At 43.4% G+C, this 14521-nt stretch overlaps 1 protein-coding gene across 2 annotated transcripts in view; it reads right to left on the bottom strand.

The window, feature by feature from the left end:
- HERC4 (HECT and RLD domain containing E3 ubiquitin protein ligase 4) overlaps window positions 1-14521 on the bottom strand; it is a 152460-nt gene that overhangs the window by 30833 nt on the left and 107106 nt on the right. For both annotated transcript variants that reach the window (XM_069753442.1, XM_069753443.1), the window contains 2 exons: window positions 8219-8386; window positions 7994-8137 (listed from right to left, as the gene is read on the bottom strand). In XM_069753442.1, the coding sequence (XP_069609543.1) occupies window positions 7994-8137; window positions 8219-8386 (312 nt within the window). The remainder of the gene's footprint in view (window positions 1-7993; window positions 8138-8218; window positions 8387-14521) is intronic.

Genomic DNA, 14521 nt, shown 5'->3' with positions numbered 1-14521 from the left:
ATTCACTGAACAAAAAAGCTATTTAACTCCAAAACCTCCTAACAGGCCAAGTTACATGTTAACATAGGAACCCTTCTTTGATATCACCTTCACAGTTCTTGCATCCATTGAGCTTGTGAGTTTTTGCAGAGTTTCTGCTTGTATTTCTTTGCATGAAGTCAGAATAGCCTCCCAGAGCTGCTGTTTTGATGTGACCGGCCTCCCACCCTCATAGATCTTGTGCTTGATGATACTCCAAGAGGTTCTCTATAGGGTTGAGGTCAGGGAAAGATGGTGGCCACACCATGAGTTTATCTCCTTTTATGCCCATAGCAGCCAATGACTCAGAGGTTTTCTTTGCAGCATGAGATGGTGCATTGTCATGCAAGAAGATGATTTTGCTCCTGGAGGCACGTTTCTGCTTTTTATACCATGGAAGAAAGTTCTCAGTCAGAAACTCTATTTACTTTGCAGAGGTCATTTTCACACCTTCAGGAACCTTAAAGGGCCCTACCAGCTGTTTCCCCATGATTCCAGCCCAAAACATGACTCCTCCACCTCCTTGCTGACATCGCAGCCTTGTTGGGACATGGCGGCCATCCACTACTCCATCCATCTGAGATTCGAGGGACTTCAGAGGCACCAGCAGCTTCAAATATCTGTTTTGCTGGTTTGTAATGGCTTTTAGCAGCTGCTCTCTTAATCCGATGAACTTGCCTGGCAGAAACTTTCCTCATCGTTCCTTTATCAGCACGCACACATCTGTGCTCAGATTCAGCCAAAAATTTCTTAACAGCACGATGATCACGCTTAAGTTTTCGGGAAATATCTAATGTTTTCACCCCTTGACCAAGGCATTGCACTATTTGATGCTTTTCGGCAGCAGAGAGATCCTTTTTCTTTCCCATGTTACTTGAAAACTGTGGCCTGCTTAATAATGTGCAACATCATTTTTAAGTAGTTTTCCTTTGGTTAGCATCACCTGGAAAACTAATTATCACATGTGTTTAAGATTGATTTCAGTGATCCATTGAGCCCTGAGACACAATACCATCCAAAAGTTTATTTGAAAAACAAAACAATTAAATCTTTATGACACTTAAAGCCAATTTGCATAGTAATTTGGAACACGGTTTAATCGTACAGACCCATACTTTTATATTTCCTAAATGGAGCACTCGAAAAGAAAAATACATACAAAAATACAATGCCAGAACAGCTGGAATAAAAAAAATTGACTAGTCATATGTACTCAAAAATGGTACAAGTGAAAACTACAGCTTATCCTGTAAGGGTATGCTTCCACGGGGCATAATGGCTGCGCTTTGGACGCAGCGGAAACCTCGCTCCACCCAAAGTACTACCCCCTGTTGTACATGCGGTGATTCCGGATGTGTTAATTGAACACATGCGGAATCACTACATCATATTCATAGACCGAGTTACTTATCTTGCAGAGACGGAGTGTCTCCGCAAGATTAAATAGACATGCTGCGGTCGGTAAAGAAGTGCCACATGTCCGGATACGCACTGCGGCCGTGCTCACATAGTGGAGACGGGTCTTCATAAAAACCCCTCCATTATGCTGTAACATCTGGACACTGCGGATTGGACGCTGCGGCTGTACGCAGCGTCAAATGCGCAGCAAATCCTGAACGTGGAAACATACCCTAAGAGATAAGCTTTTATAAAACTCTGTATAGAAAAAAAAGAAACGTGGACAACAAAAATGGCTCATAAAATTGGGTATTTAAACAAAAGTAGTAAAATAAAAAAGAAAAAGAAATCAAATAAATTTGGTATTGACAGAGAAAAAAAAATGGTATGTCACTTATAAGTGTTTGAGAAAAAAAATATGTTGCAGAATAAAACATTTGCAGGTAGAATGAAGAGAAAATAAAAAAGCAGCAATAGAAAAAGTGATCAAAAAGTCTTCTCTAAACCCCCACCATTGAGACCAATGAAAACAACACAAAAAAAATTAAGCCCTCATTTAGCTCGATTGATGGAAAAAATATTTACCGTAACTTATGACTCAGAATATGGCGACAGAAAAACAAATGATTATTCTTCACTGTATTTTATGGAATAAAAATGTATGTACCGATAGTTTTATTTATATATCGCCAATATAAAAAAAACAGCCATATTGTTTTTTTCCCTCTTTTTGTTAGAGAGTCAATAAAAGTTAAGTAGTTGCCTGTATAAACCCCAAAATGGAGCCACTGACAAACACGTCTCACCCTGCAAAAAACAACAAACAAGACATTGGAATGCAACAAATTTATAAAAAAATAAAAAAGACTTAAAAAAGGCCTAGTCTTAATGTGTACATTTAGTTCAGTTTTTTTTCATTGAATTTTTTTTTCATTTTTTAGTCCCATAGCACAGGTGTATTAAATCCAGCCCCTTGCCATGCAGTCTGCCTTTGCAAACATTTGTGAAAGAACAGCTGTCGGCACAGAATGACTGTTCAAACCAAGTCAAACTATTGTTAGAGGCACATAGGTCCCGGCCGTGACACACAGCCATGATCTGCCGGGTAAGGGTTGCGCTCACCCTGTTTCATATGCCCGCTTCAGACTTGTGCCACACATATATGGCAGATGTCAAGAAGGGGTTATAAAAGCACCCCCATCACAGTTTTTATTTTCTTAATATACTGCTGTGATCATTTTATTTGTCACTTTATACTTAATTCTTCTCTTTGCCATTAGGTCGGTGATATCACGAGATTAAAATCAAACTAGATAAATCCTTTTAAAAGCTATGCAAAAACAGGATGTCTCTTCTTAGCATGAGTCATCACTAGAACTACAATTCTACATCACTGCAAAGTCCCTGGGGTAAGGGGTGTGTGAAGCAGCTGGGACAGGCGTTTCAGATGGGGTGGAGCTGGGATGCCAGGGACTTGGCAATGATGTAGAATTGTAGTTCTAATGACTAATGCAGAGAAAAGACTTTTTGTTTCTACAGAGTTTAAAAGATGGTTCCATCTCCAAGCTCCTATCCCAATATGTAGTAGGTGTAAGAAGGTTAGTAAACACCTGCAATTAGAAATGTAGTGTAGTTCTTCAGGTTCGTTATGTAGTTTACCTCATGTAGGGCATTGCAATCGCTTAGGTATGTATGGTTACGACCACTCAGTGACAATTAGTTAGACAGCTCTTAGTGGTCGCAACCATAGACATCCAAGCTACGCAATGCCCTAAATCAGTGTTCCCCAAGTTCGGTCCTCAAGAGCCACCAACAGGTCGTGTTTTCCGGATTTCCTTAGTATGGCCCAGGTGATGGAATTATTGCCTGTCTAGATGATGGAATTCTCACCTGGGCCATACTAAGGCAATCCTGAAAACATGACCTGTTGGTGGCTCTTGAGGACCGAACTTGGGGAACACTGCCTAAAGGTACCGTCACATTAAGCGACGCTGCAGCGATATAGGCAACGATCCCGATCGCTGCAGCGTCGCTGTTTCGTCGTTGTGTGGTCGCTGGAGAGCTGTCACACAGACAGCTCTCCAGCGACCAACGATGCCGAAGTCCCCTGGTAACCAGGGTAAACATCGAGTTACTAAGCGCAGGGCCGCGCTTAGTAACCCGATGTTTACCCTGGTTACCATTGTAAATGTACAAAAAAACAAACACTACATACTTACATTCCGGTGTCTGTCGCGTCCCCCGGCGTCAGCTTCCCTGCACTGTGTAAGCGCCGGCCGTAAAGCAGAGCGGTGACATCACAGTGCGGGACGCGACAGACACTGGAAAGTATGTAGTGTTTTTTTTTACATTTACAATGGTAACCAGGGTAAACATCGGGTTACTAAGTGCGGCCCTGCGCTTAGTAACCCGATGTTTACCCTGGTTACAAGTGAAGACATCGCTGAATCGGCGTCACACATGCCGATTCAGCGATGTCAGCAGGTGATCCAGCGACGAAATAAAGTTCTGGCCTTCTAGCTCTGACCAGCGATGTCACAGCAGGATCCTGATCGCTGCTGCGTGTCAAACACAACGATATCGCTATCCAGGACACTGCAACGTCACGGATCGCTATCGTTATTGTTCTAAAGTCGCTCAGTGTGAAGGCACCTTTACATGAAGGGATGCCACATAGCGAATCTGAAGAACAATACTACATTTATAATTGGAGGTATTTACGAACATTATTAATATTACACCCAGGCTTGGACTGGCCCATAGGGGAACCGGTGGGTCCTTGTCTAGTTATGGGCCCCCAACCCCACTGTATGGGCAATACTTGGAATAACTCACATGATTTACTCTGTACAGAAAAAAAACTACATATTATCACTCAGTAACCAAACTATCCAGTTTATTTTTATATAGAAGCACAGGTAAATTTGTGAACCAGGGAAGTGTAACATTTGCATGCATGTGAAATGTGGGCTCCCCAAAGTCAATGTTACTGGTGGTCCCTTGGCACCCAGTCCAACACAGATTGCACCTACTACATATTGGAATAGGAGCTTGGAGATGGAAACATCCCTTTAAAGGGAACTGGTCACCGCAAAAAAAAAAAAACACTTAAGGCCCTGTCACACTTAGCGACGCTAAAGCGATCCCGACAACGATACGACCTGTCAGAGATCGTTGCTGTGTCGCTATGTCGTCGCTGGTGAGATGTCAAACAGTGAGATCTTCCCAACGACGCAGCAGCGATGCGGCGACCTGTAGCGACCTGTACAACAATGTTGTTGGTCGTTGTGACCCTGTCACATGGCAGCTATTATGACGATTCAGACCTCGATGAGGGACGTCCTGTGTGACGTTGTAGTCACACAGGCGTGCATTTGCGTTGCCTTTTCCGCGCACATTCAGTTCCGATTGGTGGTTTGCAGATTAAGGAAAAATGAAAACGCATTTGAGACCCCAAACGATACCTACCGTGCACAAAATATAGGTGTCAGAAGAACCGTTGAAGAATAGATACATCGAAGAGGAGTCGCAGGCTGGAGAACTCTACAACGATCTGCAAACCACCACTCGGTCAGGAACAAAGGATGGAAGCGCTACTATGTCGCCTTATGTTGAAGGCATGACCGCCAATCAGAACGCAGTAGCGACCACCAATCGGAGCGGAGGGGTGGGGAAAAGGCAACGCAAATGCACGCCTATGTGTCGGTGTCTGAGTCGTCAACGAGGTCGTTGGTAAGGTGTCAAACACAGCGATGTGTGCTACCCAGCGGGACCTCAACGATCAAAAAAAGGTCCAGGCCATTCCGACACGACCAGCGATCTCACAGCAGGGGCCTGGTCGCTGCTACGTGTCACACATAGTGAAATCGCTACTGAGGTCGCTGTTGCGTCACAAAACTTGTGACTCAGCAACGATCTCGCTAGCGATCTCGCTTAGTGTGAAGTAGCCTTTAATCTGCAGATATGGGGTTAATTTGCAGTCCTGAAAGGTTCTCTTAAAAAAAAATATTTAATATAAAAATCTCTTTCTGATGGCCCAGTCCCTTTAACACATCATATAATACAGTACTTTAATACTGTATACCTGATCGGAAAAAAGGCAGCATTATTTAACGACACCAGGTCACAATACTAATGCACTAACTGATGCTGCAAGCTCCCAATTTTTCACTTTTATTCAGGATGCAATCAGGCCTTTTAGCATTGGCTGGGGAAACTGGGGTGCTGGTCCTTGTGAGGTGTATTTACATAATACTAGGTATCCCGTCTGATCGAATAGTAAAGCTGTGTGCACACGTTGCAGATTTTTCGCTATAAAAACGCATACATTATGTATTATTATTATTATACATTTTTATAGCGCCATTTATTCCATGGCGCTTTACATGTGGATACGGGACAAATATAGACAAATACATTAAACATGAGCAGATAACAAGGCACACGAGTACATAAGGAGGGAGGACCCTGCCCGCGAGGGCTCACAGTCTGCAGGGGGTGGGTGAGGATACACTAGGAGAGGGAAGAGCTGGCTGTGCGGCTGTTCAGTAGGTTGAGGATCACTGCAGGCTGTAGGCTTGTCGGATGCGTTTTTTTCACGAAAAAAAAACGCATCGCAGTAAAAAACGCAGCATGTTCATTAATTTGGCAATTTTTTTTTGCGGATTTCCCACTATATTATTGCATTGGGAAACTATGCAAAAAAAAAACGCACCAAAAACGCGGTAAAAATGCGAGAAAAACACTTAAAAAACGCATGCGGATTTCTTGCAGAAAATGTCCGGTTTTGCACAGGAAATTTCTGCAAGAAATCCTGAACGTGTGCACATAGCCTAAGGCTGTGTGCACACGTTGCGGTTTTTTAGCGGTTTTTCCCGATAAAAACGCTATAAAACCGCAAAAAAAACCGCATACAATAAGCATCCCATGATTTAGAATGAATTCCGCATGTTTTGTGCACATGATGCGTTTTTTTTCCGCGAAAAAAACGCATCGCGGCAAAAAACGCAGCATGTTGATTAATTTTCCGTTTTTTTTTTTTGCGGATTTCCCACTCCAAAATGCATTGGGAAGTGTCCGGAAAAAACCGCGGCAAAAACGCATGCGGTTTTCTTGCGGATTTCTTGCAGAAAATGTCCGGAATTCTCAGGAATTTTCTGCGAGAAATCCTGAACGTGTGCACATAGCCTAAGGCTGTGTGCACACGTTGCGTTTTTTTTCGCGGTTTTTTCCCGATAAAAACACTATAAAACCGCAAAAAAAACGCATACAATAAGCATCCCATCATTTAGAATGAATTCCGCATGTTTTGTGCACATGATGCGTTTTTTTCCGCGAAAAAAACGCATCGCGGCAAAAAACGCAGCATGTTGATTAATTTTCCGGGGTTTTTTTTTGCGGATTTCCCACTCCAAAATGCATTGGGAAGTGTCCGGAAAAAAACGCGGCGAAAACGCGTCAAAACCGTGGCAAAAATGCGTCAAAACCGCGGAAAAAACGCATGCGGTTTTCTTGCGGATTTCTTGCAGAAAATGTCCGGAATTCTCAGGAATTTTCTGCGAGAAATCCTGAACGTGTGCACATAGCCTAAGGCGGTGTGCACACGTTGCGTTTTTTTCGCGGTTTTTCCCAATAAAAACGCTATAAAACCGCAAAAAAACCGCATACAATAAGCATCCCATGATTTAGAATGAATTCCGCATGTTTTGTGCACATGATGCGTTTTTTTCCGCGAAAAAAACGCATCGTGGCAAAAAACGCAGCATGTTGATTAATTTTCCGTTTTTTTTTGCGGATTTCCCACTCCAAAATGCATTGGGAAGTGTCCGGAAAAAACCGCGGCAAAAACGCATGCGGTTTTCTTGCGGATTTCTTGCAGAAAATGTCCGGAATTCTCAGGAATTTTCTGCGAGAAATCCTGAACGTGTGCACATAGCCTAAGGCTGTGTGCACACGTTGCGTTTTTTTCCCGATAAAAACACTATAAAACCGCAAAAAAAACGCATACAATAAGCATCCCATCATTTAGAATGAATTCCGCATGTTTTGTGCACATGATGCGTTTTTTTCCGCGAAAAAAACGCATCGCGGCAAAAAACGCAGCATGTTGATTAATTTTCCGGGGTTTTTTTTTGCGGATTTCCCACTCCAAAGTGCATTGGGAAGTGTCCGGAAAAAAACGCGGCGAAAACGCGTCAAAACCGTGGCAAAAATGCGTCAAAACCGCGGAAAAAACGCATGCGGTTTTCTTGCGGATTTCTTGCAGAAAATGTCCGGAATTCTCAGGAATTTTCTGCAAGAAATCCTGAACGTGTGCACATAGCCTAAGGGTTTCACTAATGGGCTGTAAAGCCTGCCACCGTGCACTGCACGACTGTGACTGGTGCCCTATAGAAGTCTTTTCCATGTGTATTTATAACATTCCTTGAATAGTAAGTGTGTGAGTGGTTATTTTGAACCTGTTCTGCCTCAGCTTTTATCATGGTGGCTACTATATTCTGCAGTGCATTAGTATTGTGACCAGGTGCTGTGATGTTTTTTTTTCTTTATTTGATGTCCTTTTCAATGCGTTGTATACCTGATCTGAAAACCAAATAAGTCTGGAATCTTCATAGAACCGAAACATTCCATACTTTGGATCTAGAAGTTCTCGCATTATGAGCAAGAAAAACTCCTTACGTACTCCACCGGCATCAACAGCTTCTTCTCCCACAAAAATGACCTGTAATCCCAACACGAAAAACAGTATTAAACAAAGCACAAAACTGAGAAGTGTAAAAGGAAAGTCACATGCATTCGTTACCTTCAATGGTTTCTTGTAATCTATATTTTTGGTTTTCCTTAACACATCCATAGCATCACCCACAATGTTTTCTCTGCGTACTATTAAAATTAGGCAAGGGTCCACGGATTCAACTACTGGGAGAAACATGGACGAAAAATTCTGTCTGTTGGCTTGATCAATTGCCATCTAATAAAATATAATATGCATGTATAAAAAACATAATTCATTCTTATATTAACACAATACAAATGGTAATTTTTTAGAAATATACTGTATATACTCGAGTATAAGCCGACCCGAGTATAAGCCAACCCCCCTAATTTTGCAACAAAAAACTGGGAAAACTTAATGACTCGAGTATAAGCCTAGGGTGGAAAATGCAGCAGCTACCGGTAAATGTCAAAAGTAAAAATAGATACCAATAAAAGTAAAATTAATTGAGACATCAGTAGTTAAGTGTTTTTGACTATTGATATTGAATCAGGAGCCCCATATAATGCTTCATAAAGTTTATGATGGCCCCATAAGATGCTCCATATTAAAATATGCCCCATATAATCCTGCATAGAGGTTAATAATGGCCCCATAAGATGCTCCATAGACACATTTGCCCAATATAATGCTGCACAAATGTTGATTATGGCCCCACAAGATGCTCCATAAAGATATTTGCCCCATATAGTGCTGCACAAACGTTGATCATGGCCCCATACAGACACTTGCCCCATATAGACACTTGCCCAATATAGTGCTGCACAAACATTATGGCCCCATATAGTGCTTCACAAATTTTATGGCCCCATACAGACTCTTGCCCCATATAGTGCTGCACAAACGTTATGGCCCCAACGTTATGGCCCCAAGGCTCTGTTCTAGGACCCCTACTCTTCTCAATCTATACACTTGGCTTGGGACAACTCATAAAGTCCCATGGATTCCAGTACCACCTCTATGCTGATGACACTCAGATCTACCTCTCTGGCCCAGACGTCACCGCTCTGCTGTCCAGAATCCCAGAGTGCCTATCAGCCATATCCTCCTTCTTCTCCTCTCGCTTCCTCAAACTCAATGTGGACAAATCTGAACTCATCATCTTTCCTCCATCCCACAAATCTTCCTTACTTGACCTATCTATCGCAGTCAATGACATCATGCTTTCCCCTGTACCCGAAGTCCGCTGCCTCGGAGTAACCTTCGACTCTGCCCTGTCCTTCAAACCACACATCCAAGCTCTTTCCACCTCCTGTCGCCTCCAGCTCAAAAATATCTCCAGGATCCGTCCTTTCCTCAACCCCCAATCTACTAAAATGCTTGTGCACGCCCTCATCATTTCCCGCCTTGACTACTGCAACATCCTTTTCTGTGGCCTCCCTGCTAACACCCTTGCACCTCTCCAGTCCATCCTTAACTCTGCTGCCCGACTAATCCATCTCTCTCCTCGCTACTCCTCCGCTTCCCCCCTCTGCAAATCTCTTCACTGGCTCCCATTCCCTCAGCGTATCCAGTTCAAATTGCTAATACTGACCTACAAAGCCATCCACAACCTGTCTCCTCCATATATCTCTGAACTAATCTCTCGATATCTTCCCTCACGTGACCTCCGGTCCTCCCAAGACCTCCTTCTCTCCTCCACACTTATTCGCTCCTCATCCAATCGCCTCCAAGACTTCTCCCGAATATCCCCCATCCTCTGGAACTCTCTGCCCCAACACGTCCGACTATCAACCACAGTCGGATCCTTCAGACGGAACCTGAAAACTCATCTCTTCAGGAAAGCCTACAGCCTGCACTGACACCGCTGCTGCCTCATCACCAACGAAGCTACCGCCTCACCAACACCGGAGCTACCGCCTCACCAACACCGGAGCTACCGCCTCACCAACACCGGAGCTCCTGCAACCCTCAACCTACTGTCTCCTTCCCCATAATCCTGTAGAATGTAAGCCCGCAAGGGCAGGGTCCTCGCCCCTCTGTATCAGTCCGTCATTGTTAGTTTGTTTACTGTATGTGATATTTGTAACTTGTATGTAACCCCTTCTCATGTACAGCACCATGGAATCAATGGTGCTATATAAATAAATAATAATAATAATAATAATAATAATATAGTGCTGCACAAACGTTATGGCCCCATACAGTGCTGCACAAACGTTATGGTCCCATACAGTGCTGCACAAACGTTATGGCCCCATATAGTGCTGCACAAACGTTATGGCCCCATACAGTGCTGCACAAACGTTATGGCCCCATATAGTGCTGCACAAACGTTATGGCCCCATACAGTGCTGCACAAACGTTATGGCCCCATACAGTGCAGCACAAACGTTATGGCCCCATATAGTGCTGCACAAACGATATGGCACTATAGATGCTCCATACAGACACTTGCCCCATTTGCTGTTGCTGCGATAAATTTTTAAAAAAAAAATTACATACTCACCTCTCATCGCTCAGGCCCCCGGCACTTTCAATATTCACCTGCTCCTCGTTCGGGTGCCGCTCCATCTTCAGCACTGACGTTCAGGCAGAGGGGGCGCACTAACCACATCATCACTAACCACTGCTGAAGACGGAGCGGCGCGGGAACGAGGAGCAGGTGAATATCGCGCAGCGCTCCCTCCCCGTTATACTCACCTGCTCCTGGTTCGGTCCCTGTACGTCTGTTCCCTGGCGCCGGCAGCTTCTTCCTGTACTGAGCAGTCACCGTTACCGCTCATTACATTAATGAATATGCGGCTCTACCTCTATGGGAGGTGGAGCCGCATATTCATTACTGTAATGAGCGTTACCATGTGACCGCTCAGTACAGGAAGAAGCTGTCAGCGCCGGGGAAAAGATGTGCATGGACCGCGCCAGGAGTAGGTGAGTATTATTAGACAGCCCCCGCTACCCCTCCGACCCCTGGGTATGACTCACGTATAAGCCGAGAGGGGGACTTTCAGCCCAAAAAAATGGGCTGAAAATCTCAGCTTAAACTCGAGTATATACGGTAACATCGATCATGATGACATCCTGATGGCGGAATCCAACAATTATACAGAGACAAGAGGAGTAACGACACCAAGAGTGGTGCTGACTAGTGATGAGCGAGTATACTCGTTTGTTAGTGCTCAGAGATTTAGTTTTTGTTGACTGCAGCTGAATGATTTACAGCTGCTACAGGATGAATACGTGTGAAAATTCCCTAGCAACCACGCAACCCCCACATGTACTCAGGCTGGCTAGCAGCTGTAAATCATATAAACCTACAAAAATTTGCACAAAGACCTCATTGTACAAAAAATCATATAAATTTTATTAGGAACAATAACAAGAAAGTTAAAAACAGCAATGATGGAAAATGGTACTAAATAAAGACACCCCAGGCCAGAGGTAAGCACGTAACAACATTGTATCACACTGCCATATAAATGTAATGATGTGTCCGGGAAAGAAAGTCTCTCATGCCAGCACGGCACAATCACTGAATTACTCCAAACTAGATTATCATCTGGCGGCGCAGATAAAGTATCTATATATATAATTGTCTAAGGGTTTTTCCGTCTGTCTGTCCTAGAAATCCCACGTCTCTGATTGGTCGAGGCCTGCCGGCCTCGACCAATCAGCGACGGGCACAGTATCGGCCTCGACCAATCAGCAACGGACACAGCGATGATGATGTCATAATGGTTGCCATGGCAACGATGATGTCATAAAGGTTGCCTCAATCAATTAGCGACGGACACAGTCTGCCGCGAATTCTGGAATCATCATTGTCCATATACTACGGGGACATGCATATTCTAGAATACCCGATGCGTTAGAATCGGGCCACAATCTAGTATATAATATAATGCTACTATACCTCCGGTCTGATGGTGCCACGACCCCTACGCGCGTTTCGGCTGCGTGTGCCTTCTTCCGGGGGAGACTCTAGTTTGGGGTAATATAGTGATTGTGCCGTGCTGGCATCAGAGACTTTCTTTCCAGGACACATCATTACATTTATATGGCGGTGTGATACAATGTTGTTACGTGCTTACCTCTGGCCTAGGGTGTCTTTATTTAGTACCATTTTCCATCATTGCTGTTTTTAACATTCTTGTTATTGTTCCTAATAAAATTTATATGATTTTTTGTACGATGAGGTCTTTGTGCAAATTTTTGTAGGTTTATATGTATATATATTGTACGGGGCCGATATAGTTATATATCCCCGGATGGGCACAGGGTGTAACCTGTTCACCCTGTGTATTGTTTGTCTAATTGGTATTTGCAGCTGTAAATCATGCAGCTGTGTCTATAAAAACTAAATCTCCGAGCAGTCACAAATACACCGAGACCATCCGAGCGTGCTCGGGAAAACCCAAGCAACGAGTACACTCGCTCATCACTAGTGCTGCCATGTAGTGCTGGTATGTAGTGCTGCCTACTCCGCTCCCCTGTAGAGTGAATGACAGCTGTATGTGCCTGGTGATGCAGGACATACAAAACACTTAACATCTTGCTGAAGCAAATTTCTGTTTTTGCGTTTTTGTTTTTCTTCCTCCTTTTTCCAAGGGCTATAACACTTTTATTCTTACATCTAAATACCTACTCTTTGCAGATCGAGTTGTAGTTTTAAATGACACCATTCACTTTACCATACAATCTACTGAAAAATGGGAATAAAATTCCAAGTGCGGTGAGGTAGCAAAAAAAAGCAATTTTGCAATAGTTTTTTGGGGTTTTGTTTTTAACTTATTCATTGTATGGTAAAAATGTCATACCACGATTCTCCAGGTAAGAAATGTTACAGGAATACCAAACTTCTAGTTTTTTTTTCATGTGGGAGAAAAAGGGAGCGATTCAAATTTATTTCAGATTTTTAAACAGTGTTTTCTTTATTTTATTGTTTCCTCCCCTTAGGGGACTGAACCTGCGATAGTCTAACAGCGTATACTATACACTGCAATACCACAGCATTAAACACAATAAAACTTTTCCCAATTCAGATACAGTGTATAGGTAACTAGGGCGAGAACTCTAAACACATCAATGACATAAGGTCATAAAGAAAAGCCCAGACAAGAGTGGATATATTGTGTCCGTAAGTATTTTATTCCAAACTGCTAATACATAAAATCACTAGATATAGCTAGTATTATTAATGAGATTGTCCACTACTTTATCATTGGTGACCTGTCCATAGGATAGGTCATCAATGTCTGATCAGTCAGGCTCTGATACATGGCACCCTTGCTGATCAGCTGTTCTAGGTTTCTGCGCGCCGGCCGGAAATGCTGGCCGTCTGGTAGTGGCTTGGTACTATACATCCGCCTCCTATTCAAATCAATAGTGCAGTACCCTGCAGCGGTCCCTACAAGAGGACTGAGCAGCTCCTCAAGTATTTCCAGCTGGCGGTCGCCGCCAAAGACACTAGTAACAGTTGATAAGTGGGGGTGCAGGTGTCGGACCCCAACAGATCGGACATTGATGGCCTATCCGAAGGATAGGTCACCAATGAAAAAGTAGCACCATCTTGAATTATATCAAAATGCTACACATAATGCAACTGTACACAGCTGGATAAATGCAAGGGTATCCAAGGATAAATCCAGGACATTCTGAGGTAGTGTAAATTGTATAAGCAACAAAACAGTAGCTGATAGAGTAGAGTATAGCAATAGTCTTATACAAGGTGATAGAACTGTCCAGAGTAAAATACATACAGAGTGTAGGGGTTCACGCTCTCAGATAGCCGCATTGAACACAAGGCCAGAGTTTTTGGTGTTTCTTTTTTTATATCGCACACTGAATAGTGTTTATTTCCACGGGTTGAATAGTACCAAAACAAAACTCTAAACATAAAATCCCTAACCTTGTCCAGGCGTTAACGAAACAATATAGCATTCGATCCGGCACATTCATCCAGGTAATATAAAATTACATTTAATTGAGTAACCATTGAACACAGAAACCTGACGCACTAAGGCGCCCTTAATCATAGGATCCCATGTACAATCTCCCCCTCCCTTATTACGCGACTGATCTATGTTTTAAATGAGTTTATAGGTAGGTGGCTTCCTCTCCCGTCCGATCAGCGTCCAAGACGTCACTACGAGGGCCAGATAGTTGACAAAGCAACAAGCGATCATCATAACGTCCTCTGGGTCAGCCAGCTACAGCTAGCCTGCTAGATAATGCCCGCAGCATGGTCTAAGAAGCTTCTATCAGTGCAGCATTGACAGGTATAATGCATCGCAGAGCTGGTGCATTGTAATGCTTTATACCAGCGATCAGAGTAATGAAAGTTAATGTACCATAGAAGGACTAAGCTAAAAAGTAAAAAGTACACACATC

The sequence above is a fragment of the Ranitomeya imitator genome, chromosome 2 (assembly GCF_032444005.1).
Source record: "Ranitomeya imitator isolate aRanImi1 chromosome 2, aRanImi1.pri, whole genome shotgun sequence".
In the NCBI taxonomy this organism is placed as follows: domain Eukaryota; kingdom Metazoa; phylum Chordata; class Amphibia; order Anura; family Dendrobatidae; genus Ranitomeya; species Ranitomeya imitator.
Note: the sequence above shows the minus strand (reverse complement) of the source record. Positions and strands in the feature narration are given on the sequence as shown.